Source organism: Halichoerus grypus, chromosome 3 (genome assembly GCF_964656455.1).
Source record: "Halichoerus grypus chromosome 3, mHalGry1.hap1.1, whole genome shotgun sequence".
Lineage (NCBI taxonomy): Eukaryota > Metazoa > Chordata > Mammalia > Carnivora > Phocidae > Halichoerus > Halichoerus grypus.
The window spans coordinates 5834190-5860914 of record NC_135714.1 but is presented as its reverse complement, the minus strand read 5'-3'; the positions used below and the strand labels follow the sequence as shown (position 1 = coordinate 5860914).

General features: G+C 48.1%; 1 protein-coding gene and 1 long non-coding RNA gene across 2 annotated transcripts; one reads left to right on the top strand and one right to left on the bottom strand.

Annotated features, from left to right (window-relative positions):
• On the top strand, positions 1–24851 carry LOC144381321 (uncharacterized). The gene is made up of 4 exons (XR_013446268.1): positions 1–315; positions 19897–20125; positions 22307–22414; positions 23739–24851. It is a non-coding gene; the product is annotated as an uncharacterized LOC144381321 (long non-coding RNA).
• Positions 7400–12139, bottom strand: CYTL1 (cytokine like 1). Its single transcript, XM_036085904.2, has 4 exons — positions 11970–12139; positions 10060–10104; positions 9585–9713; positions 7400–8036 (listed from the first exon to the last, which is right to left on the bottom strand). Exons 1-4 carry the CDS (start codon positions 12114–12116, stop codon positions 7953–7955), a joined length of 405 nt encoding a protein of 134 aa, XP_035941797.1. The 5' UTR covers positions 12117–12139; the 3' UTR covers positions 7400–7952.
• Positions 24852–26725: the final 1874 nt, after the last annotated feature.

The window sequence follows — 26725 nt, the reverse complement described above, 5'->3', positions numbered from 1 at the left end:
GAGACCTTCCATGTCGTGCAGTCCTCAGGGCTCCCATCTGCTAGCTACACAGGGTGCTGTCTGGTCGGTGGATTGTTTAATAAAGCCAGTTAGATCTTCAAAATTCCTCTGTTGAACTGTGTTCTTTAACAGAAGCCATAGGACGTTTTTCAACAGGGGAAGGACACAATCTAAGTGATGCTTCAACCGGCTTATTCTGGCTGCGGTGTGGCACTTGGATGGGAGAGGCAAGAATGGAAGCCAGAAGCCGAAGCGACTGAAGCCCATACTCCAGGCAGGTGGTCCCGATGACCTTGCCTGGGGGGCGGGCAACAGGTATGGAGACAAGAGCACGGGCTCAGGGGATTTAGTCAGGCTTCGTCAGTACCTGTAAAGAGATTTATTATAAGGAATTGGCGCACATGATGATTGGGACTGAGAAGTCTCCTGGTCTGTTGTCTACAAGCTGGAGACCTTGGGAAGCCGGTGGCGTAGTTCAAGTCCGAGTCTGAAGACTGAGAATTGGAGAGTCAGTGGTGTGAGTCCTGGTCAGAGGGCATGCCATCAGGCAGAGCGAACAGAATTTTTGTCAGAATTTAGTTCAGTTGTAAGGCACCCAGCTGGTGTCAGAGACTTGCTCCTTAGCGTGAAACCGCCCCCCACCCCCCGCCAACACACACACATTGGAACTGGGTGCAGAAGCACATCCGTCCATGTTTTTGGTGGAAGCCAATGGTGTCGGATGGGGCCATTTTTTTGAGACAAGAAAGGTCAATGGACAAGTAGAACAAGAGTTGACAAGCTAATTCTGAGACATTTGAGAGATTCCAGATAACAAAGTACTTGGAAAATTAGTCTAAACCTCCTGGGGAAGTCTGTGGGGTGGGAGGCATGGGTTTGGGTATCATAAACATGCTGACAAAGTTGCAAGACCAGATGAGAATCTGGGAGGAAGTGCAGAGAGGGGTGCTGGTCCAGGACAAAATGCTGGGACACACCAGCTTCAGAGGTGGGACGCAGGAGGAGGGTCAGCAAAGGAGAAGGGCACAGTCACCAGAGAGAAAGCATAAAGCTAGAGAAGTGTGCGGCGCAACAGTCCGGGAGACTCAGAGACCAATTAAGAGGAGACAGAAAAGATCACCTCACACCTGTCAGAATGGCTAAAATCAACAACACAGGAAACAACAGGTGTTGGTGAGGATGTGGAGAAAGGGGAACCCTCTTGCACTGTTGGTGGGAATGTAAAGTGGTGCAGCCACTCTGGAAAACAGTGTGGAGGTTCCTCAAAAAGTTAAAAATAGAGCTACCTACAACCCAGCAATTGCACTACTGGGTATTTACCCAAAGAATACAGAAGCACGGACTCAAAGGGATACATGCACTTCAGTGTTTATAACAGCATTATTTACAATAGCCAAGCTTTGGAAACAGCCTGTGTCCATCAACAGATGAATGGATAAAGAAGATGTGATATATGTGTGTGTGTGTGTGTGTGTGTGTGTGTGTGTGTGTGTAATGGAATATTACTCAGCCATGAAAAAGAATGAGATCTCGCCATTTGCAACATGGATGGAACTAGAGGGTATTATGCTAAGTGAAATAAGTCAGAGAAAGACAAATCCCATATGATTCTCTCATATGTGGAATTTAAGAAACAAAACAAACACAGATTTAAAAAAAAAAAAAGGAGAGAAACCAAGAGATTCTTAATGACAGAGAATACACTGATGTTACCAGAGGGGAAGGGGGTGGGGAATGGGTTAAATAGGTGATGGGCATTAAGGAGGGCACTTGCAATGAGCACTAGGTGTTGTATGGAAGTGTTGAATCACTATATCATACACTTTAAACTAATTACACTATATGTTAACTATATTGTAATTTTAAAAAAAGAAAAAAAGGGGGAGAAGAAAAGTGACCCTAGATTTGACAGCGTGGAGCTCAGGGATGCTTTCATAAGAGTGGTTCTATGGGTGGGGTGGTGAGAAGTCAGACAGAAATGTGCAAGGAATGAACTGGAGGTGAGGAAATTGGATTTTGTCCCAGGGGCAGTGGGGAACCACTGAAGACTTGTCAATAGGTGTGTCACCTGCTCAGATTTGGTCATTCACGTACTACAAGGACAATGTTTTGGGGGGACAGTAAATAATAGGTAAACCTGCAGAATCAGAAGGTACATCGATGTGAAATGAGAAATGCTCCATGTTTTGCATCCGCACCAAGCCCCCTTCCCCCTAAGATTTGATGCTCATAATGATCAGGATGAAGGTGGGAATAATAGTAATAATGGTGACATTAGTGAGTATTTGCTAAATGTCAAGACTGTGCTCAGCAACTTACATGACTTATTTTACTGAGTCCTCAGCTCAACTTTCTGGGGAAGGTGTTCTTACTGTTTTTCAGCTGAGGCCAGGAAAGTGAGGGGAAATTGAAAGACAGCAAGTAATTTGCTCAAGACCCACAGATAGAGGGGAGATGAAGCCAGAGGGACAACAGAGGGTGTGGGGGCGGCTGATGAAGGACCCTGTGACCATGGTCAGGACTTGGGTTTTACTCTGAGTGAAATGGGGAGCCAGTGAGGGTTCTGAGCAGAAGAAAGATGTAAGACGACTAATGGATCACTCTGGCTGATGTGCTGAGAATAAGCTGTATGGGGCAAGGGTAGAAACAGCTATGACAGTGGGACACAAACACCAGTGACCTTGGGCCAAGTTGCTAGTAGTGGAAGTGGTGAGAAGTGGTCAGATTCTGGGTCTATTTGGAAGTTAGAGAGGGAGGGATTTTTGATGATGCATTGGATGTAGATTATGTGAGAAAGAGAAGGATCAAATTTGACCCCAGCCTTCTTGGTCCTGATGTAAAGATGGTGTCCAAAGCTATGACACCAGGGTGGTCACCAAGACAGTGAGTGCAGACAAAGGAGAAGGAAGGACCCAGGGCTGAGCCTGGATCACACAGCTGCTGAGAAAAGAGAAGAGGGGGAGCCCCAAAGGAGACAGAAGAGGGGACCAGTGAGGCGGGAGAGACCCTGAGGGTAGGGTCACAGGCTCCAGCTGAGGAAGGTGCAGCAAGGAGGAAGTGATCAACCAGCTCGAGTCTGATGATTGCCATGAATATAAAAATATAAAATAGTTGCGAGAGAGAAAGAGAGGTTGTCCAGAAAAGAGACTTGCTTCTTCTTACCAGGGGTTCAGCATAGAAGTTACACTTCAGTGGAATGAAGAATTCTACAGGTTTTCAAGGGGGGGGGGGATGGAAAGACAGCCCAGCATTTGACAAGATTTACAGCGTTCAGGAAACACTGAGATTCAATGCCTAAGGAAATGGATGTGTGTGTGTATGTGTGTGTATGGTGGGGGGGAATAGCAGTAGGCGAACCAGAGAAGACCAGGGCCATATCAGGAAAGCCTTATGAGGAACCACTGGTGAGCACCCAGGATAATGGAAGTAGTTTTGCACTTTATAAACACCCCTCTGGCTGATGGTGGATGGACTTGGAGGTAGGGAGGAGGAAGTCAGGACACCACTGCTGTTCTCCAGGAGGGAGGCTAGAAGAAGGGTTTATTGGAAATTGTGATTTTTATCTTGGAAGAGGGAGTACTCAGTACTTTTGCACTGCAAGTACTCTGATGAACAAAAGTTCATAAATTAAAATTTTTTTTATTTAAATTCAATTTAATTAACATACAGTATATTATTAGTTTCAGGGATAGAGTGATTCATCAGTTGCATACAACACCCAGTGCTCATTATAGCCCCTCCTTAATGCCCATCACCCAGTTTCCCCATCCCCCCACCCACCTCCCCTCCAGCAACCCTCAGTTTGTTCCCTATAGTTGAGAGTCTCTTATGGTTTAATTTTTGAAAATTTTTAGATGTTCGTAAGTTCTTAAGCAACTACTAAATTTGCTCTTGATGTTATTAGAGCTAATTAGAGCAAAGTAGAAACCTTACTAGGGGCCAGATGTTGTAAGTGCTTTGAAAGCGTGAATTTGCATTATCCCCTAAACAAGCCTATGGAGGTTTTATTATTGTCATTCCCATTTCACAGATGAGAAAATTGAGGCACAAAGAGGCTAAGTAAATTGCCCACTGACACACAGCTAACAAGCGAGTGGCTCTGCTTTGTTTCACCAGGTGAGTTTAGTCAGTTGAAGAAACAGAACATGGGCTCTATCAACTAAAAACACAATGAGGTTATAAAGCAACCAGAAGCATTTATTTGGGGTTTAGGAATTACAGTCCAGGAGCCAGAGTGGACAGGCATTGAAAGTGTGCCGGCATGGAGGGAGGGGTGCAGGTTTCTAAAGGCAAAATCCACAAGGTTACATAAGTTGTTTTGAAAGAATTATGATTAGTGCTGGCAGAGTTTGAGCTGACCATCTAATACACGATTGGCTCTTTGGCTAACAGGCATCCAAAGTAGAAGGATGTGTTCCAGGAGGTGTTTGGAGTTTGCAGTTGACCAAAGTCAAGCCTGTGGTGTTCTGAGAATTGAAATAGGAGAGGTGCATAGGCCCTGCTTCCTCAATATCCTCCCGACTCTACTTTGAGTGACTCTCTTAGCCATGCTTACTCCATTCTGAATCTTCTTTCACAGCTGTAACTATTAACAGGTCCGTGAGGAAAAAAAATCCCTTCTGACGGGGCAGCCTCAGGGGAAAGGACCGGTGATAGCCAGACTCTTATCTGGGACCAAAAGAGCCCCTGGTAGGTGAGACCTGTCAGAGGTCTAAGTTTTGAGCAAACACTGCACATCGAGTTTGAGAAGGTTCTGAGCTGATGTTGAGGTGGTAAAGAGCAAATGGAGAAGTCAAGAGAGACAGAATAAGATAGGGTTGACCAGCTGGCTGTGGAGAAAGAAGAAGGCATCCTGGGTGGTGCCCTATCATCTGGCTTGGGGATGCTGGCCCACGGGGGTGGAGTAGTGTCCTTGATTTGCTATACTTAAAATTCAAAGCAAGAGATCCCTTATGACAACCCCCAACCACTGGGTTCCAGTCTCCCTGCCTCGAAAGGGATTCTCCTTATGTGACCTTGGTTATACAACTGGTATGGGATAGACACCCTGCCAAAGTGTCCCTGGCAGGTCTTACCAAAATGAATGTTGTTTATATTCTGACCCCACTCCAACTTCAGCTCTGCAAATGTCTCCTCTGCTAATCTAAGAGGAGGAATTCTTTACTTTTCATCTCAATATTTGCCGAGTTTATAATAAGCACTCGGTAAATATTGAAGACATGAGCAAACAAATGAATGTCTGAAATGTGTAAATTAGTCCTTGTCTTTAGGGGTTTATTTTGCTACCTGGAAATAGCCAAGTGTTAGCAGAGCCATGGAATGAAGACGTCTAGCCCTTGGCTCTTTGTCTGGAATCCCTCCACCACCCCTTACCAGCTGTCTGGGGGAATCACCTATCCTTTGGACCTGAGTGTGTTTTCTCCACCATAAATCCAGGTGGATAATGCCCACCCGGGGGCAACATCATTGTGAAGGGTCAGCGGGCAAATGCGTGCATGCTGTCCGTTTGGTACCATGCCTCCATATTTAGTGTCTGTCAGGAAGTGGTAGCTGGTGGTGGTGGTGACAGAGTTAGTTTGTTGCATAATTTCCTTCTGTGAAGGGGTTATCTCTTGAAAGAATGATTGTTGTGAGTTGAAGTTTATCTCTCAAAAAGGTATGTTGAAGCCCTCACCCCTCGAGTGGGTGACTGTGACCTTATTTGGAAATAGGGTCTCGGCAGATGTTATCAAATTAAGATGAGGTTATGCTCCATTAAGGTGGGCCCTAATCCAATAATTGGTGTCCTTATAGGAAAAGTGGATTTGGTTTCTTTTGTTTTGTTTCTTCAGCTTTATTGAGGTGTAAGTGACAAATAAAATTGTATGTATTTAAAATATATAATATGGTGTTTTGACATGCTATACTTTGTAAAATATTTACCACAACCCAGTTAATTAACACGTCTATCACCTCACAGAGTTACTTTGTGTGTGTGTGTGTGTGTGTGTGTAGTGAGGACACTTAAGTTCTACTCTTAGCAAATTTCAAGTATACAATACAGTATTATTAACTAGAGTCACCATGCTGTCCATTAGATCCCCAGAGCTTATTCACCTTATAATTGAAGTCTTGTACCCCTTGACAACATCTCTCCATCTCCCCCAGCACCTCATGCCTAGTAAGCACCATTCTACTCTCTCTCTCTGTGAATTCAACCTCTCCCCGCCCCAAAGTTCACATATAAGTGAGGTCACACAGTATTTAACTTTCTCTGTCTGGCTAATTTCACTTAGCATGATGCTCTCAAGGCTTATCCATGTTGTTGCAAATGGAAAGATTTCCTTCTTTCTCACTGCTGAGTAATATTTCACTGTGTGTGTATATGTACACATACATACATGTATACATTGTATACATACATACATACATATATTACATTTTTATGCATTTATCCATGGGTGGAATTTTAGGTTGTTTCCAAATCTTGGCTTTTTGTGAATATACTGTAACGCACATGGCAGTACAGATATCTCTTCAAGATACTGATTTTGTTTCTTTCAGCTATATATCCTGGGATTGTTGGGTCATCTGGTAGGTCTATTTTTAATTTTTTGAGGAACCTCCGTTCTGTGTTCCATAATGGCTGTACCAATTTACATGCCCCCCAACAGTGTACAAGGGTTCTCTTTTCTCTACATCCTTACCAACACTTAACTGTTGTCTTTTCAATAAAAGCCATCCTCGTAGGTATGAGGGGATGTCTCATTGTGGTTTTGAGTTGAATATCCCTGATGGCTAGTGATACTTTCAGGTATCTTGTGGCCATTTGTATGTCTTCTTTGGAAAACTGTCTACTCAGGTCCTTTGTCCATTTTTTAAATTGGATTACTTGTTTGCCCCCCCCCCACACTTTTTTTGCTATTGAGTTTATAGAAGTTCCTTATGTACTTTGAATAATAACCCCTTATCAGATATATGGTTTGCAAATATCTTCCCCCATTCCGTAATTGTCTTTCATTTGATTGATGGTTTCCTGTGCTGTGCAGAGCTTTTTAGTTTCATATAGTCTCATGTGTTTGTTTTTCTTTTGTTGCTTGTGCAGCAACCAAAGACTCAGTGACTTGGTGTTTGTGGGAAGTGCCAGGCACCGCACAGTCTGTGGGTATGACATAAGGTGCAGTCTGCGCCCAGATATAAATGGGAGCATCTCCCAGTACTCGAAGGGCAGACATTCATGCAGGTGGATTGAAACAGACTCAGAAACACCTGTGCATCCCTCAGAAAGAGGGAGAAAGATGCATCTCGCTAAGAGCAGCAACTTTTAGAACGTGCATGAAATCAACACTCTCATATCCAGCCTGGACAAATACAGCACCACATGTGTTTCTCACCATGGAGATAGTCTTTATTGGACTTTTATCACCTTTCAACGAAAGAGTGGTTCCCATCAGCACTATGTAATTATGAACTTTACAGATACACTTTATCTGGCAGTGAAATTTCTTTAAAAATGAAAGTTAACTATAAGGAAAGTTTGTGGTGGGAGAGGGTATGAAATAGAAGCCTGGCTAAATGTAAGCAGATTCCTATCAAGAAAGAAAAATGTTACCAGTACTCCGTTAAAGCACTAATACAAACCTACTATTTTGCTTGTTCTCAGACTAGATGTTCATACAAGAGACGCGGGTTTGGCCTTTTCTTCTCAGGGATCCAATAAACATCCTTGTGTATCTAACCATCCTGTGTAAGACAAAACCACGGGGAAATGAAAGCAAAGCTCCTAATTGTTTTCAAAGTAGGTTCTGGGAGAGGAGCAGAAGCCCTGTTTTCCAGAAGGTGGAGAGACGTGACAGCTTCCGATGCTATAGTAACAGGGAGGCCTGGTGGGGGGCGTGGCTTTAGCCCATGGTGTCTGGGCAGCTGATGTAACCGTGGTCCCCTTGCGCTCTCTCTCTCTGGTCAGGACTGCCCTATTTCTGACCGTCTGGCAGGACCGTGGTCACTGGGATTGGGTATTCCAACGCATTGCAGTCATCCGAGAGGAACACCAAATCCTGAAAAAGATGTGCAATAAGCAAGAATGTTACTGAATGTCGCCCCACAGCCCAGACATAACTAGAGGACTCCTGGTTATCTCCAAAGACTGTTCAGTTCTTTCCTTTTGTGTGAAAACTTTCCATTCCTTATTCTCCCAAGGAGAACTGGCCCCGTCTTCATGTTCCTGTAGAACATGATATAATACTGCATTATAAATATAAATAATACTGTATTATAATTATATCTTCTTCCTGTCTTCCCTCTGCAGACCAAGGGGAGAGGGAGTGAGGAGGGCAATGGGTGTGGGGAGGAAATCCGTAAGAAACCTTAGATGCATGAACAAATAAATTAAACTCAGTAGCTAATTATTTATCCTGATGACTTACTCTGGGCCAGGCCTGGTGCTAGGAATTCTATGTATGGTCACTTTGCTAGGGTTCTTAGGATCAAGGGACTTACTGCAACAGCCCCTCCTCACATACATGGTTAGGGTGTACTTATTATCCTTCCAACGATGGCGTGAGGGGGGCATAATTATGTCTCCAGTTCACAAATGAGGGAATGTGGCTCAGAGAGGTGACGAGTTGCTCCCATCAGGGAAGCGGGAAGACAGACGGGAGCTCAGGTCTGTCTGATGCTGAAGTCTGTGCCCTTGGGATCCCATGACTCTGCTTTTTTTGGTAGTGCTGATTTTCTGCATTTTTCTGTCTCCTTCCCCTCTTCTATGGGAAGCCTCCTATCACAGAGCATCTGAAGCCCTTCTTTTTTTTTTTTTTTTTAATTTTATTGTTATGTTAGTCACCATACAATACATCATTAGTTTTTGATGTGGTGTTCCACAATCCATTGTTTTCGTATAACACCCAGTGCTCCATGCAGTACGTGCCCTCCTTAATACCCATCACCGGGCTAACCAATCCCCACTCCCCCCTCCCCTCTAAAACCCTGTTTGTTTGTCAGAGTCCATAGTCTCTCATGGTTCATCTCTTCCTCCAATTTCCTCCCCACTTTATTTTTCCCTTCCTTCTCCTAATGTCCTCCATGCTATTCCTTATGTTCCACAAATAAGTGAAACCATATGATAATTGACTTTCTCTGCTTGACTTATTTCACTTAGCATAATCTCCTCCAGTCCCATCCATGTTGATGTAAAAGTTAGGTATTCCTCCTTTCTGATGGCTGAGTAATATTCCGTTGTATAGAAGCCCTTCTTTTAGAAAGTCTCCTCCGACTAGTCTCCTCCTCCTCCCCTCCTCCTAGAAAGTCTCCTCCGACCCTGGCGCTCTGGAGCTCCCTGAATTCATGGCCCTCTCCCCCCAAACCTCTACTCCATTTGGCTCCTAGCAGAGTCTGTCTTATATGGTTAGCACGTGGTCCTGGGTGTTGTCCCCACACCAGTGTGAGCTCATGGAAGGGAGGGCCTAGGGCTTTGTGAACTGGAAGCACCCCAAAATGTTTCTCTTCCTCCTCCTCATCTCCCCACACCCCCAGACTTCCTCTTTTAAAAGCCCTGAGCATCTTGGGTGATAACAAGCAGAAAAGGTATTTTCAGTAGTGTCACTTACTCTCCTGCAGAACGAGTTCATGATGGTGTACAGTTTCCGCACTTTGTCCTTCAAGGCATCCACCTGGGCCACCTTCCAGCACTGGGACGATGCCACGAAGTCCCGCAGCTTGGCCAGCACACAGTAATTCTGGGAGTGGACAGCAGGGAGGGCATCGTGGGGGAGGTCAGTAGCCAGAGGGACAGGAGTTGGGGACTCCTGCATCCTTCTGCACGGGGTCTCTCCCCACCCCCCTGCCTCCCCAGGCAGGAAGACCGTCTTTTTTTTTTTTTTAAGATTTTTTATTTATTTGACAGAGAGAGACACAGCGAGAGAGGGAACACAAGCAGGGGGAGTGGGAGAGGGAGAAGCAGGCCTCTCGCCGAGCAGGGAGCCCGACGCGGGGCTCAATCCCAGGACCCTGGGATCATGACCTGAGCCGAAGGCAGACGCTTAACAACTGAGCCACCCAGGTGCCCCAGGAAGACTGTCTTACGTGTATATCCAGGTAGAGCGTGGGAAGGTATCTCACACACGGCTCCTGCAGAAGGGAAGATGGATTACGATGACACCCACAGGGATGCACCCTCAGTTGCTCACAGAAGGCTCTCTGCCACCCTCCAACAGCCAGACAGCACCAGGGCCTTCCTTGATCTGATTTGCTTACACACACATACACACACACACACACACACAGATTTGAATACCTATGCTTAGTCGGAAAGCTGAAATACTCTCCCCCAGAATGTTATAGCAGCAGTTACCTCTAGGTGGTAAAATGGCAAGTAATATTACTTTCTTCTTTGTCCTTTGTGCATTTTCCAACTGGTCTATAAAGTATGGTGGTCTCCCCCTTATACGTAGGGGATATAGTCCAGGGCCCCAGTGGATGCACGAAACCATAAATTGTACTGAACCCTATATATAGGATGTTTGTTCCTATACATACGTACAAACCTAGATAAAGTCTAATTTATAAATCAGGCACAGTAAGAGATTAACAACAATTATTACTAATCAACTAGAACAATTATAACAACGTACTATCATAAAAGTTATGTGAATGTGACCTCTCTCTCTCAAAATCTCTTCCTGTACTGTACTCACCCTTCTTGTGATGATTTGAGATGATAAAGTGCCCACGTGAGGAGATGAATGACGTAGGCATGTGATGTAGGGTTAGGCTACCACTGACCTTCTGACCACGTCAGAAGGGGGCTCATCTGCTTCCGGGTCACTGTGGACCGCGGATAGGGGGGCCTACTATGTATGCCTTTTATAATTAGGAAAAACATACACATTATTTAAGTTTTAAAAGAAAAGAAAAGATGTTAGGGTATCATAACCCCACATCTGAGAAACATTACATTTCGTTTGAAGCGTTTACAAGGGGTGAAGAGACACTTTTAGACACTTTTAAATTTTATCAAAGCTTTTTTTTAAGTGGGAGAGTGGCAGAGGGAGAAACAGAATCTTAAGCAGATTTCCAGCTGAGCTCAGAGCCCGACGCGGGGCTCGATCTCACGCCCCTGAGATCATGACCTGAGCTGAAATCAAGAGTTGTATGCTCAACCAACTGAGCCCCCCTGTCCCCAGGCGCCCCAAATTGTATCAAAGCTTTTAATGAAGTTTAATTCGTTTGTTTCTATCCTGGATAAGCAGCCAGGGGGGCCTGGGTTCTGGTTCTGGGCAACCCCTCCGGAACCTGCCTCCCTGAGCCGTGGGTCTGCTTGTGAAAAGAGCAGCGCTTACAGTGCTCACATTCCTGGGGTGTCCCCTGCCCAGCACTGTGCCTACCATGTCTCATTCACGCCTTCCCCCTCGCGGCTCCCGAAGCTGGTGGTGGGCACTGGACCAGCCCTTTCACAGCTCAGCACACAGAGATTCAGGGGCTGAGCTGTCTGCCCAGGGTAAACAGCAGTAAGGGGAGGGCACGTCCTGGGGGGGGTCCCCCCTTAGCCCTCACTCATAATCACCAGGCTTCCGAAGAGAATAACCTTAATTCTGTGTTCCTCCTTAACTCAGGAGTTCCAGGCTCCTCGGCAAGGTTTTGTTTTTTCCTTTTTTTTTTCTTTTACATTTTACAACAGACCCTCTGGTTGTTGCTGGCAAGTTACCAACAAAGACAAGGCATTGTGATGTCTCTGATAGATTTTCCTTGTATTTAAAAAAAGATGCAAACCACTGTCATTCGTATTTAATAGGATGGGAATAAAATGCAAACCCTTGAGATTAACATTGGCCAGAAAAGAAAAACAGTGTATTGTTTGTTTTTTTTTTTCCTGGTCCAAAGGCAAGTTTTGGAGAACTGGGTCTGAATTGAACCTCCTGGTCCGCGGAGGGCGGGGGGGGGGGGGGGGGGGGGGGGTGGTGGGGTGGGGGGTGGGGGTGGGGGTGGGGACTCACCGAGGGCTCCACGGCCTGCAGGCTCTGGAAGTCACCAGTGACCTCCCGGCTCAGGCTCAGCATCCTGGAGTAGCAGGTCGGGGGAGCCGGCTTCGAGGAGGGGGGCCCGGCCAGAAGCAGCAGCAGGGCGAGCAGCCTGGGCGTCATGGTACAGAAGCAGACTCACTGCGTCCTGTGGCCGATGGCAGGCACCCCTTTAATAAAACAGCAGCTTGGGGGTGGTCCTCCACGCCTCCTCCGCTTCCTGTGGGGCCCAGCCAAGGCCATCCAGCACACCCACCTGGCCCTGGACACTGGATCCTTTCAGACCTAAAGCCCCCTCCACCCCCCGCCCCCGTGTGAGAGGAGGGGCTGCTTGGGGGTGTGTGGGACACCTGGAAGGGACGCGCAGGCCCTTCCTCTCCCACACTTCCAATAGAAGTTTCTCTCCGGGCAGGGGCTTTCCAGAAATGGTAGGACCGGGTGATGAGGGGGCAGGGGACAAGAGTAAGACAAGGATGGATGAGGGGTGGGCAGTCAGGCTCTGCAGTTAGAATGGGGACCCTGTCGTAAACCAGAACAGAAGTGGGGGGGGGGAAGGGGCTGGAAGTGAAGGACTGAGTGCCAGGGATCCAGGGCCTGGGGTCAGGCAGCCTGGTGTCAGTGTCCACCCACTGACCACCCAGCAGGAGCTTGGGCAGTCATTCTCCCTTTGAGCAGCTGTGTCTCTGCATCTGGACGTGGGGCTCATGGGGCGGGGGATGTGTGAGCACCCCCCACCCTGAAGCCCGGCCACTTCAAGCCCCCGGCACAGGCCCCAGTACAAAACAGATGCTCAGGAAGGGCTGGTTCTCCAAATGTGCGGCTCTTTTAGTGACTAGGCTCTGCACGCAGGGCTCGGTGCAGACAACCAGTTAAAGATAAGCTCTCTCCTTAGATGCTCAGTGCAGCGCATGGTTGCCCACTTCCGGTGATGCCCTTGGGCAGGTTTCTTGGCTCTTTCCTCCCTCTCGTTATCTGTGCAATGGGGATGATAAAGGCACCTAGCTCAGAGGCCCGTAGTGAGGAATAAAAGACGCCGAGCTAATGTCAGAGTCTCCATTCCCACATGTGACCTTGTGAGGCAGCTACCCCAGAAACAGTCCCATTTTCCAGGTGAGAAAATAGAGGCTCAGAGAGTTCCAGCAACTTGTCCAAGGTCACGAAGCTGGAGGTGAACGGGTCCAGACAGGACTTTGTGCCCCGTCCTCATCCATCCTTCTATCCCCCTGTGAGGATCGAAACCCTCAGAGTCAGAGATGAGTTGGGGTCCCTGGGCTGCCCAAGCAAGACTAAGGAACCATCAAGGACAAGGAGCTGTCAGAGAGAGGAAGAGCATCACTTGGCACCACTTCTGTGACAGTGGTCCCAGCGGTGGTCACACACCCCGTGAGCCCCCATCGGGTGAGTGGGGTTATTCCCATTTCCCAGACGAGGAAGCAGAAAGTCTCAGGGGACATGAAACTGGTCAAGATCACAAGGCTAATGAGGAACAGAAAGCTGGGCCTGTGTCTGTCTGTCTGTCTCCGACCTCTCTGGCTGTAGGGGAGGGTAGGAAGGGTGTGTGTCCAGCTCCAGCCTCCCCCTGCTGTGTCTGCCCTGAGAAATCCCATCCTGATCCGGTGCCCACGCAGCCCCTGTCCGTAAACAGAGTAGCATCACTCTGGTCTCTTCCAGGCCTGAGGTTTTATTTACCTAGCTTTCTGGTGTTAAAGCCCTGGGCGGGGATACCAGCCATGGCCCCCCTCTTCGGCAGGTGAGCGTGTGTTCTCTCAACACCGTTAATGAGATGACCTGGGGACAGTCTCTGGGGCACCCTCTTGGACAGGGCAGGACTATGTGTGTTTGGGGGGGGGGCAAGCGGCCAAGAGAGGTGGTTTTCCTCTGGATGAAGGAGTCTCCTCAAGCCCTCCATGGAGGTGCCTAGGGCGTGGGCCTCCCTGTCGGACAAGCCAGCCCAGCCAGGGATGCCAGGCCAGCTTTGAAATGCTTGGGGCTTCTGGATGGTTCATCGAACGAGGTTCCAATTCAGGACAGGGAGGAAAAACAAGCCCATGCACCAAAACAAGTCCTTGGACCATTCAGATTGAGGGGATGTTGCCGGAAAACAGGAGTGGTCTGGGCGTTTGAAGTCGAGATAAACATGTTGCTGGGAGAGCCAGCCTCGTTTCACTCGGGATACTGTGTGTGGCTGTTGATGGAGCTTCTTGGGCAAATCGGAGGCTTCCGCTGCACCCCAAGCCCCAAACACTGAGCGGACAGGACCTCATCTCCCTCCCTTACCACTCCTTTCTCATTTCTGTTCAGCAGCCTGCAGCCAGCTGGGCAGAGCAGATCCGTAAGGAAGGTTTTGCCGAGTTAACCTGATGGTTGTTCATCCTGTTACTCAGAGCGAGGCACGAGCCCGGGAGGAAGGCACAGAGCACAGCTGAATCAGCCCCACCCCGGCTGCCAGAGACCCCCTGCCCTGGGTGCGGGCAGACCTCCGGAACCCACATGTGTGTTCTGCTCACCAAGTCCTTTGCTGCTCCCTGCTTTGCACCCCCGGCCCCAGCCCCTTCCACAGCTCCTTCAGCATCAGGCTGCTCCGTTTGGAAGGTGACTGTTAAAAATACAGGCAGGAATTCCCCGACAGATTGAAGTCTTTGTCTTCCTGCAAAGGTTTCTCCCATACCCCACGTAGTGTGTTAGAGCATGAGCCCCATGTTGGTACCTCGTTATGCCAGGACAGCCGAACAGCCAGAGCTAACGAGCAGATGACTCTCAGCAGATGCCCGTCATTTTCTTTGAATGGATTCTTTGTTGATTCACTGGACACATAGTATTTTTTTTAAGATTTTATTTATTTATTTGGGAGAGAGAGAGCGAGCATGGGGAGGGGGAGGGGCAGAGGGAGAAGCAGGCTTCCCACAGAGCACGGAGCCCGACGCGGGGCTCGATCCCAGGACCCTGGGACCATGACCTGAGCCGAAGACAGATGCTTAACTGACTGAACCACCCAGGCACCCCTGGGCACGCAGGATTTAATGAGAGTCTGCAGTGGGCAGGCCTGAGATGGACAGGACGGACGAGATGGTGAGTGATGGAGATGGAGCTGCTGTCCTCATGGAGGAGAGGAAAGAGACCCATTAAGTCCCCAGAGCACATGGGGTGATGGCGGGACAGCAGACTTCAGGGCCGGCCTTGAGGAGGCTCCTTCTGCCAGGTGAGGGATGCTGTGGGGAAGTGGGATGGGTGTGAGGTGGGAGGGGCGTGGTGCATGAGCGAGAGAGAATTTGGAAGATCCTGTTATGGTGGCTTTGAAGACCTTGGAAGCGTCCACAGCCCAGGAACACAGGAAGCCTCCAGAGGCTGGAAAAGGCAAGGAAAAAGATTCTCCCTTAGATCTTCCGGAAAGGAACGCAGCCCTGCCCAGACCTTGATTTTAGCCTATTGAGACCCAGGGTGGACTTCTGACTTCCAGAACTCTGAGACAGATGGTGCTGTTTTAAGCCACTCAGTTTGTGGTGATTTGCTACGCAGCCATAGGAAATTACCACGCTATCTCTCTGGGGTTCAGAATAACAGAGATTAAGGTGGGAGGAACTTAGAAATGATCTCCACCAACCTGCCTTGTGCTTTAGCTTCCTCCTCTGTCTCCCTGTCAAGTGCGCATCCAGAGTCTGCTTGCATACCTCCGTGGATGGGGAGCTCATTGCCTGTTGGAGCCACCCTCCAGGCTCAGGGTGGCTCTGGCTAATGCAAATTCTTCCCAAGATGAAGGTGAGTTGTGATGACTCCCTGGTGCTGCCATCCTTAGCTTAAAACTCTGGTAACTTCTTTCCCAGAACAACCCTGTAGACCCTAAGGCCACCCTCATTCCTCAGTCTGTCCCCAAGCACTCATCACTGACCCTCCAGACAGATTCAGCTCTCTTTCAGAGCAAACATCCACCCCCATGTCTTGGACCCTTTTCTGTGGAAGTGGCTTCAAGATTTTTTCCCATATAGTCGTATCATGATTAATTTCTCACCGCCTGGAGTCCTTTCTCCTCCCAGGAAGCATCTCTAAAACAGAAATCCACTCTTGCCAGCCCCCTGTTTCAAGTTTTTCCCTGGCTCCCCGAGGCCTGGAAGACTGTCTGAGGTCTCCAACCATCCCCTACCAGTCCTTTCCTGGTGATGATGGTGATGCGATGATGATACCTAACTCGGTTCCAAGACCAGGGCAGGTGTTAATGCAGTTATTCTATCATTATCCCTTGGGGGCACCAAGGTCCAGAGAAGTTAAGTGACTTGCTCCAAATCACACAGTATTAGCAGTCACTAGGGCTCATCGTCACCATACCCAAGTGGCCGTCCCCTTTCAAATATGCCATTCCCTCTTCTTGGAGCTCCTTTCCCTCACCTCGCTTCCCTGGTTTGCTGCTTCTCACCCTTCCAGACAGAGCAGAAACGTCACTTTCTCCAGGAAGCCTGCCTTGACGCACAGAGGCTGGAGTGGGTCCTTGCCGCCTGCACAGGCTCCCATGGGCCCTGTACTCTCCTCTGCTCTGCCAGGCATTGTCCACTCTGGCTGCCGTCTGCTTGCTTACCCATCCCCCATGGGCAGAGCAAGTGTCCCCTCTGTGTCTTTGTGTCCAGAGCTTGGGGCCAACACGAGCATGTGTTCAATAAACATCTTCCTCTGAGTAGCAGTGACCACCCCTTTATTCACCCTGGCGTGTGACAATGTGTTTCACACTATCTGGGACCCAGCCTGGAACATAACCCTTCTTAGGAGGTTTGGGCAGAATGAGGCTGTCACTTCCTTGTTTTGGGTCCCTCTTGTGTCAGGACTACAGGCTGCAAGTTACAGAAAACACAGCTTGAGATGCCAAAGGCTGAATTTATGGAAAGTGCAACTGGAAAGTACAGAGGTGATGCAGTTCAGGCACGGTGTGACCTAGGAACTCAAGGAAGTCATAAAGAAATCATCTTTTCCTCTCTCCCTATTCCATACTGTGATGGTCTTTTGATGTGTCAACTCTTTTAGGCTACAGTTCCCAGTTATTCAGTCAAACACATATCCAGGTGTTACTGTGAAGGTATTTGTAGGTGTGATTAAAGTCCATAATCAGTGGACTTAAAGGAAAGGAGATTATCCTAGATATTCTGGGTGGGCCTGACTCAATTAGTTGAATTATATTAAGAGCAGAACTGATAAAGAAGAAGAACTTTCCTGGAGAAGAAGAAATTTTGCCTGTGGAGCAGCTTCTGCCCATCCTGTGAGTTTTACTTTGCCTTTCCCGACAGCCTGCCCTACTATTTTGGACTTTCTTGTCTGGCCTCCACAACTGTGTCAGCCAACTCATTATAGTAAATCCCTTACTCTATCTTTGTTTCTGGTTCTGCTTCTTTGGTTAAACCTGCACTGACACACATGCCATCAGCTCCATCCTAAAGCCAGGTCCCCATGTGGTCACAAAGTGGCTGCCAGTAGAGTCTAGGACACATGCTATGTCATCCCTGTCCAGAGATGTAATGTCTCCCCCATGACCACTAAAGAAAGTCCTGAGCATCGTGCTGGTAGCAGACCCTGCCCTTGTTTGTCTTGTGACCTAGCACTTTCATAGTAGTCTGGGACTCCTTTTTAGCATTTCTAGATAAAGAACATTTAATCTTTTCCTTCTCACTGTTCAGACTGGCATAATCCAATAAGGGACACAGGTAACCAGGGAAAAATACTCTTTGCTCCTGGCCCAAGGGGTTATGGGAAATTCCTGAGCAGACTCGCTGTTTTCCTGACCCCTTGTTACCTGGCTTCAACACTGAATCACATCTTTCCCGAATGTTCCCTCCGTTCCTGTCCTAGGAACATGCTCATGATGGCAGCCAAGGTTGAAATGGCCATGGCTGGTTTCAAATCTCTGTTGCCTAATGTCCAACTGGTAGCTGACTTTGGCAGCAATAGGCAGCACCCAGGGGCAGCTTCTGTTATGCATAAAACAGAGTCTCAGAGGTTAACATCAGAGGCTGGTGTTGGAGGCCATTTCTCTGGCAAAAGGGCCACCTCTGTGTCTCCCCACTCCTGCCTGCACTCTGAGGTCAGAAGCTGGAAGCGGGGGGTGCCTGTGCTGTCCGGACCCAGCGGTGACAGCCAGGAGGTTTTTGAGTGGAGAGTAGGTTGAGCCACTAGCCAGAACTTTGCCTCCAGGGTTCCTGTTGACATCAGTGTTCCTTTGATTAAAAGCAACACATCTCCCCCTGTTTAGGTGATGTATTTTTGAGTGTGTTACTTGCGCTCTTGGCAAACCCAAGAGGAAATTTGGCCCACATGGTCCAGAGTGAAGGAATGAAGACAAACACCAGGGCTGGGCTGTGCTTTTGGGCAGTGATTATAAAAAGAATCCCATGTTTTAGAATACAGACCCCTCTCTGAGACTCCAGAACATGGATTCAAATTTTAATGGGATACAGTGTACAGGACATGTTCTCCCAAACGTTTTCCTTGGGCCTGTTTATGCAGAAAGGACTCAGAAAAAGTCTTTCAAGAAGAATCTCAGTTGGCTTAGCAGAAAGAGCACAGGCTTTGGAGGAATACAGACTTTAAATCTCACTTCTGTTATGATGTGAACAAATGTTATTATGTGTGCAAATCTTGTCATCCCTCGTCTGCCTCTGACGCGTGGGATTTACAACATTTACTGCCGAGTTTTCATGGAGATAGAATAAACACGAAGCAACCAGGGTGACTGTAGGAGCCTTGGTATTCCTTTTATCTTCTCTTTCTTTTCATTTTTTTTTTTTTTTTTCCTGCTTGTAGGCCTTGTTCTTTAACTCCATCTCAGGCCAGTTCTTAGCTCCCCGCTATGGCACTGGTGATGGGCACGGGACCCAGGGTGGACCAGTCCATGTCCTTCCCTGGGATTAATAGATGGGAACAGGGAGAAAGCTGCTCTCTCATCCCACTGAAGTCCCCACTGTGGCCTCCAGCAGTTCTGTCTCTGCCGGAGGAGCAGGCAAACCCAGAATGTGCATGAGCAGAGCTGGGAGGTAGATGGAGAGTCTGGATGGAGCTGCGTCCCTGATTCCAGTCCCAGAGGCAGAGTCCTGCAATTCCTCTGTGGACTCTGTAAGCCACCTGGGCTCATTTCTGGCTGCAGACCTAGTATTGGGGTCTCCCCAGAGCTCCTTTCAGTGAGCTTTCTTCTTTCTCTTACAAATGAGAGTCCTGACTAATATGGTCCCCAACAGAGAGCCCAGCACAGAGTGGATGCTCACACTTACTGCTTTCTCTCTGATGACTCACTACCTAATGGCAGTCATTAGTGCTGGTCACCAAAGACGTCCAGGCTCCTCTCTCCTGGCCCCACGCTGGGATGGAGCTTCCCGCCCCCTTTAAGTTACACATGGCCATGTGAATTATTTTGTGTATCGACACATAAGAGGACATGATGTTGCTGGTTTGAAGGCAGAGGGAGCAAAATGGGAAGGAATGCAGTGGCCATCAGGAGCTGACGGTGGCCCCAGGTGGCAGCCAGCAGAGAATGGGAACCGCAGACTCACAGCCATAAGGAACTGGGTTCTGTCTCTGAATGAGCCTGGGGATGGATTCTTCCCCAGGGTCCCCAGATAGGAGTCCCGGTCTGTGAGACCCAGCCAGGAGAACCCAGCTCATTCCACCCAGACATCTGCCATCCTGAGCTGTGAGCTAATGAATGGGTGTTGTTTTCAGCCTTCAAGTTTGTGGGAATTCATTACACAGCAATAGGAAATGAATGCACTGAGCAATACATTATTATTTGAGGTAATTCATAGAGGATTATAATTTTTCATTTAACACACAGGTAATATTCCCCATGCCTTACGATGGTTTATTTGTCAATGTCTTTGTCAGACTCAGGCTTCCTGGTAGCAGGAGCTGAGCTGGTCCTCTGTGTATTCCCCAGGCAGAGAGCACAGGCCTGGACAGGAGGCTTGAAGAAGACGTGAAGGTGACACTTGGCAAAATCATGAAGCTGACGCAGCTCTTCCTCCAGCTTCTGCATCCCGTTGTGCCTGGTGTGGGGACACGGGAGTGAGTAACAGAGGACAGGGATGCAGAGCTTGCTGAGTGCCTGGGGCTGTGTTGGAGCCCCGTGCATGCTCCCCAAGGCCATCCTCCTAAGAACCCCACTGGTAGGTTCTGGAATCCTTACATCCCTATGTTACCGATGGGACACTAGTGGGCAAGAAGTTAAGTAACTTGCTCAAGGTAACACAATTAATCAATAGTGGAGGCCAGGTTCAAACCAGACAGGCTGGTTCAAATCTGTGTTTTTTTTTTTTTTTTTTAATTTTATTGTTATGTTAGTCACCATACAATACATCATTAGTTTTTGATGTGGTGATCCACGATCCATTGTTTTCATATAACACCCAGGGCTCCATGCAGTACGTGCCCTCCTTAATACCCATCACCGGGCTAACCAATCCCCCCTCCCCCCTCCCCTCTAAAACCCTGTTTGTTTGTCAGAGTCCATAGTCTCTCATGGTTCATCTCTCCCTCCAATTCCCCCCCCCCATTTTTCCCTTCCTTCTCCTAATGTCCTCCATGCTATTCCTTATGTTCCACAAATAAGTGAAATCATATGATAATTGACTTTCTCTGCTTGACTTATTTCACTTGTGTTTCTATCCTCCTCTCTATGCTGCCGCCTAAGACAAGGGCCTTAATAAATACTTGCCGAGGGACAGAGAAAAGACAAAAAGGAAGAAAATAATTTCCCGAGATGCCAACAAGCCGTGAGACATAGGGCAGCTCCTTACCCTATCTTAGAGCCTTAATTTCCTTGAAACATGAGGGGTGACTTCATTTAAAGTAATGTTTTGGATTTTTTCTTCATTCTAAATGTGGTGATTCATTGCTTGTAAGGGGCCAGTCATGGGAATACTGAATCCTTTCCCCCCTGGGCAGTCCGAGCCTGCTGGCTACAGCAGCAGGTCAGGCTCTTGTCCCCCACCTTGCAAGGTGCTTGACCCCCGGGCTCTTAGTGTCCTCAGGCCCCTCACAGAGTGGCGGTCATGAGGATTCAGGCAGAATGGGGGACGCTCAGTGAAGAGTAATCTCCCTTCCCAGACCCCGTCTCCTGAGCACCTGGAAAATTCCCTGCTGCTAGCAGATAGCATTGTTGTATTAGAGATTATGTTCAGAGACCCAGGTTTCCCCCCCCCGATTTTGCGTACAGGACACTGAATGATTCATACAACACATTTGTTTTGAACAAGTGAACAGAATTGACTTAGCTGAACAGGTAGCTGATTGTATCAGAGTGTCATACATATAAATCAGACTTCTTTTAAATCTCAAACCTGGGACTCGCTACCTGGTTACGGCCCCTGATCTATGGAAAATCTATACCTTGGCTTCTATCTTTAATAATTCCTTTTCTAATGAAAGAGGATCCATTTCTTGTGCAATGTGGTGAACATTTCTAGAGCTCAGCTCTATTCCCCTGTACCCGTGAAAAACAACTTTTATTGTGGCAAAGTTTACATAAAATGATTTTTTTTTTTTACCATTTTAACCATTTTTAAGTGAACAGGTCGGTGGTATTAAGCACTTTCTCACTGTTATACGGCCGTCACCACTGTCCACCTCCAGACATCTTCCCAGACTGAAGCTCTTGAACACCAAGCACCCATGTCCCCCCCATCCCAGCTCCCGGCACCCACCATCCTACTTTCCCTTAGAGGCCCAGCTTGTTCAGAGGTTGGAAATCCAACCAAAGAGCCTAACTGAGGGCTCACACTCTAGAACTGAGGGACCAGAGCATTTCTGGCTCGCAGAGGGGCTCCATGCCTGGAGTGGCTTTCACTCTCCAGCTACCTGACTTAAGCTCTCTGTTTCCTCGCCTATGAACGGAGACAGCTCCAGTGGCCCCCAGGGCTGAGAGAGGATTCAGTGGTCAATTATGCAGAGCCCTTAGCCTGGTGCAGAGTAAGCAGTGTGGGTTGGCGGCTATTATTTCTGTGATTTTCAGCTCCAGGAACACAGTGCACCCTCAGCACACGCCTCCATCCAGGACCACAGAGGTGCTGGGGCCCACCTGTCTCCACCCCAGGAACCGCCCCGGACGTGGGCCTAGCGGGGGGATGGGGAGGGTTGGTGGGCTGAATGAATACACGATGCCCTTTGTGGCGCCCCAATGTGGAAGGCCACCTGGAGTCCCGCGCGGTCCACCGCCTCCACGAACCGGCATCCCCAGCGGGGCCCTGACATCCCCTCTGCTTTCCAGCTCCCGTGGCCTGCAGCTTCTGTGAAGTCAGGGTTTCATCCCTCGGGAAGCTCTCTGAGTGCTTTGGCCTCTCTCCTTTCAGGAAGCCTCTGAGCCAACACACACCCGGGGCAGGAAGCGGGCGCGAGGAACTGAACCCTCAGGCGGAAAGCATTTCAGAAACTGGCTCAGCCGCCTGGTTGCTGGCACGGTGAGCGGGGTCAAGCATGCCCTCCTGCTTTTTTTTCCTCTTTCTTTGAATAGTTCCCTTTCTCCTTCAGGAGGAGGCCCTCGTTTCCGAGAGGGGGGCTTTGCTCCTGCCATAGCGCAAGGAAAGTTAGAGAGGAGACACCATTCCTGAGCATCTGTGGCTGCCTCTTCCAGTGCTTTCTCCCTTGACAGCCTTCCTGAGAGATAAGCCCCCGATCCCCGTCTACACTCAGAGCTCCGAGGCTCAAAGTCACGCTGCTGGCCACAAAACCCGGGTCTTCTGAATCCCAGAGCTGATGCTCTTCACGGTGTGGGATGTCTGTACATGGTCTTCACTTGCGGGCTGCGTATTCTTATCACAGACTATCAAAAGACATGGGGTGTTCTGCGAGTTGAGCCAACGTCACTCTGGCACAGGGGATGTGAGACCATAAACATAGTATAAAATTATACCACTGAAATGTTTCAGAACAAAGAAGGAAACTGGCAAAAAAACATCAGGTTAGTCTGTTTCCTGACAAAGTATTTTCTGACTCCAAGCAAGACAAGCCGCCTGCTGTGTTCTCCCCTAGATTCTTGCACTTACGTGTCCTAACACAAGTCACAGACTTTTGCTTGCTTACTGTTCTGCCCCGTTTTACACCTCCTCTGCTGCTCACGGCTGGGTTCTGAGCACCCCACAATAGGGATTGACTCCAGAAATATTTTATGCGTTCCCTTCCTCCCATATATCTGAAGAATGCAGAGCAGAACAAATTTTATCAGTGACTTTTATAAGTACCACACTCCTACAGGGCTTCCTGACACAGCTCTCATTTCCACTACTGACGCCACTAAGGTCTTACCCGATGCCTTGTAAAACTGCATCATCACACTTAAAAACAACTTTGTGTCCATGTCAGGTATTTTGCAGAGTAATCTGCACATTTTCCTGCAGAGTAATCTGCATAGGAACCATCACTCAAAATGAAGCAAAATAAAGCTGTCCTCGCATCTTCACACTCATCCAGCTGATTCTTAAGATGGCCCCAGCCCTTGATCGGGAGGTAGGCTGGAGGGGCGTTTGGGGTTCTCGTCCAGGCCCCATCATCAGACTCTGGCTCTAGATGCATTTTGCAGCCTCATCAAAGAAGTCTTCAGTAGGCTTGGTAGCAAGAGGCGTAGTGAACTTTTTCTCCTGCTGGTGTCTGCTTTCCCCTCCCTGGCCACCACCAACTCCCCTCCGCTGATGCTAAACATGGATTTTTGTGGTTAGATTTGAATTTGGTTATAGAATCCCAGGAGCACTTCCACAGATGTCTCCAAATGTCTGCCTCCATTTCCAGATGCCACTTGGGAGACATTTTAGTGCATGGCTGAGTACTTGGAATTTGGACCTTGACAGCCTCGGCTCGATCGCTCACCAGCTATGGGATTTCAGAATGAAGCTCTTCATGTCACCAGATCGCAAGCACCACACATCTTTCCTTCGTGATTTGATTTACAGGAGTTGGTAGTGCCCACTTCGTGGTAGGTCTGCACCCATGTTCACCAAAGAAGTGAGTGGATGAACCAGTTCCTGAGCCTTACCGTTTACGTGTTAAAGAGGGAGAGATGGTCTCTATAGGATGGTTAACATAGTTAAATGAATGTTTGTAACAAGCTTTTTATAACACTTGGCACACGATAATTGCTCAGTGAATGGAAAAATGGTGACTAATGTTCTCAGTTGCTCATAGGGACTGGAGCAGTGAAAGCAGCCCACGCAGATGGCGGAAAAGGGGACGATGCTCCCCGTGTCCATGGTGCCTGACCATGCGATGTCCTCAGGGCTGCAGGCAGGTAGAGGAGGAGAGGATAGAGGTTGGAGAATAGAGTGGGGGCATTTCCAGATACAAGATGGCTGAGGGGATGCTTGGGGCTGGGTAGGGATCCCTGTTGGTTTGCAACCCTCTCCAGAGCTTCCCGGGTATGATCTGAAACTAGCCCCCCTACACAGAGGTCGGGGAGGGGTGGAAGAGAAGCAGGCCACTCCAGGGTGGTAGTGGCAGTTTTAATAAGCAAGGGAACTTCCATACGAGGCTTGTCTTGGGCAGCAGCAAGACGAATGGATCCCGGCATCCATCCATCAAATCTTAAGTTTGTATAGAGAGGCCTTAACTAGGTTCAGTTCTGTATATCATGCTGGTGTTTTCAACACCACATCACTAGCTCGAAGCTTTGTCCTCCAAGCAGGCTGTAGGAGCAGGGCAGGGAAGGCAAGAAGAACCCACATTTCAAGGACAGGGGAGGGGGTGAGGAGCCTCTGAGTGCCCCGGTCCACTTCAGAGGTCAACCTTTAGCTCAGTGGTCATTCTTCTCGATGACCTTCTCCACAGTCCCCCAGTCAGGGAAGAGAGGCTGGCTATTCCCAGCAGAGACTTAGACTCATAGTCACTGAGCTAAAGGATCTTTGAAAATATTTGTATTCAAAGTGTACAAAATTACAATGTATTTGCATCAGAAACACAAATTAAAGTAATTGTACAAATTTTTAAAAAGTATTCTTCATGAATGTTTTCAGTTACTTTTCTCCTATGAAATTCAAAATTATCTATTGAAACTAAGAGGCAGAATATACATCAAATGGAAGAATGAAAAATTTAAATAAAAGTTTTGTCGATCAAAATGGATTTATTTCTTTGAAAATGTAATGAAATCCCATCGAGTATTTTTACAAAATAAAACTATTGGCAAATCAAGGGTTCAATGTCCATCTAGTTGCCAGCATAAAGAATCTGTATCACCCTTCAAATGAATTTTATCTAGACTTACCATATCCAGCTATAATCATAAGATGAATTTTAATGATGCAAAATGTTCCCAAACCATCCGTGCAATTGTTGCCAGTAACTGGCAGGTTCATGGGTGCCCCTGGATCCACTTATTGGAACCAAAAGGAAGCAAGACAAGGATACTCTGCATGCAGGAAAACGCTACTTTGTTATGCAAGAATCTACAGCATCAGTGCACTCCGGAGCAGAGAGGCTGCACATTGTTAACTCATTTGTCTTTTCTTGAAACGGAATCTTTAGGCTGCTAAATCCTCCTCACACTTTAAAGCAGTGTCTGTCTCTAAAGTTGGCAGCAAAACTTACAAATCTTGGAAGCATTTGGGTGCAGCCACACTTTGCTATCAGGAGATCAATGCCGAGAGAGAAGCGTTCCCAGGGTCCTGAACTGTGGCTAGGACCCTGGGACATGCTGTGCCAGGGCCCAGGGACAGAGGCCCCCACGAGTTCTTTCACACCCCAAGAGCGTGTTTATGATTTGCAGGCCCTCTGAAGAGTGGGAGGGCCCAGCGCAGGAGCCCCTCTTGCCTTGGCCAAAGGGGATACATTCTTTTCTACTAGATTCTGATTGACGGTAGCTACTGCATTCTGGGATCAGTGTATTTCAGCTTGACTGGGTGATAAAGGTGCTTTCAGTTCTTTACAGTACTTCTCACCTCCTGAAATATTTTGTTTTTCAAAAACAAAACAAAACAAAAAGACTACTTTATTGCCCACTTTCTTCCTTAGAATGTGAACTCTAGGAAGGGAGATTTTTTTCTTTTTTCTGTTTTCTTCCCTGCCTTGAACAGCCCGTAGTAAGACTTTGAAGAACACAGAGTGAATGACTGCAAAAATAAACCAAGGTATCTTGATGGCTCACTACTTGTCAAGGTGTGAGTCCCCTCAGAGCTCGGCATGGCACGGAGCATGAGCAAGGGATTCTGAGAGACTCCAGTCCAGCCTTACCTGCCTTTCATTCCTTCACTCACTCAGCCCATGAGCCAGCTTCTCCCCTCTCCACTGACTGGAGGGACTTCTGTTTCCAGCAGGTGACTCAGAGGTTCCCGGGTGCTAGGCAGCGGGCATTCCCAGACAGGTGTAAGAGCTGGTACCAAAATCTGGTTGAGTGCCGAAAGAGTTAAATTATCCCCGCTTTGGAAGAGTTGCCATTTTGCCTGTCCTGCACACAAAAGAGCAATGGAGGTCAGGGTCCCTCCACTGGAGGGTAGAGGCAGTCCGGGTGCCCAGCAAAGGAGCCTGGCTCAGCATACCTCTCTGGGGATGTCACCCCTCCTGCTGACCTTGGCCTTATGAGTTTCCCTTCCTCCAGTAAAGTCTGTTCTTTCACCCACATCATGTAGCTTTGTGGAACTTGCCCAAAACCTAAGTGCACCACCTTCAGGATCTACTGGGAAAAATAGTCTGTTCATCACCAACCGCCCTATCTTCTCTGCTGTCTTGAGGATTTAAGAAGAAAATGCTCTTCAATAACTTAGGCTAATGGGGGGGGAGGTAAGTAT

Coding starts and splice junctions, on each gene's coding strand:
- CYTL1 (XM_036085904.2), bottom strand. CDS start 12,116: ATGACGCCCAGGCTGCTCGCCCTGCTGCTGCTTCTGGCCGGGCCCCCC. Junction 9,714..10,059: donor CGCTCTACCTGGATATACAC/GTAAGACAGTCT, acceptor GTCCACTCCCAG/AATTACTGTGTGCTGGCCAA. Junction 8,037..9,584: donor TGAACTCGTTCTGCAGGAGA/GTAAGTGACACT, acceptor CATCTTTTTCAG/GATTTGGTGTTCCTCTCGGA.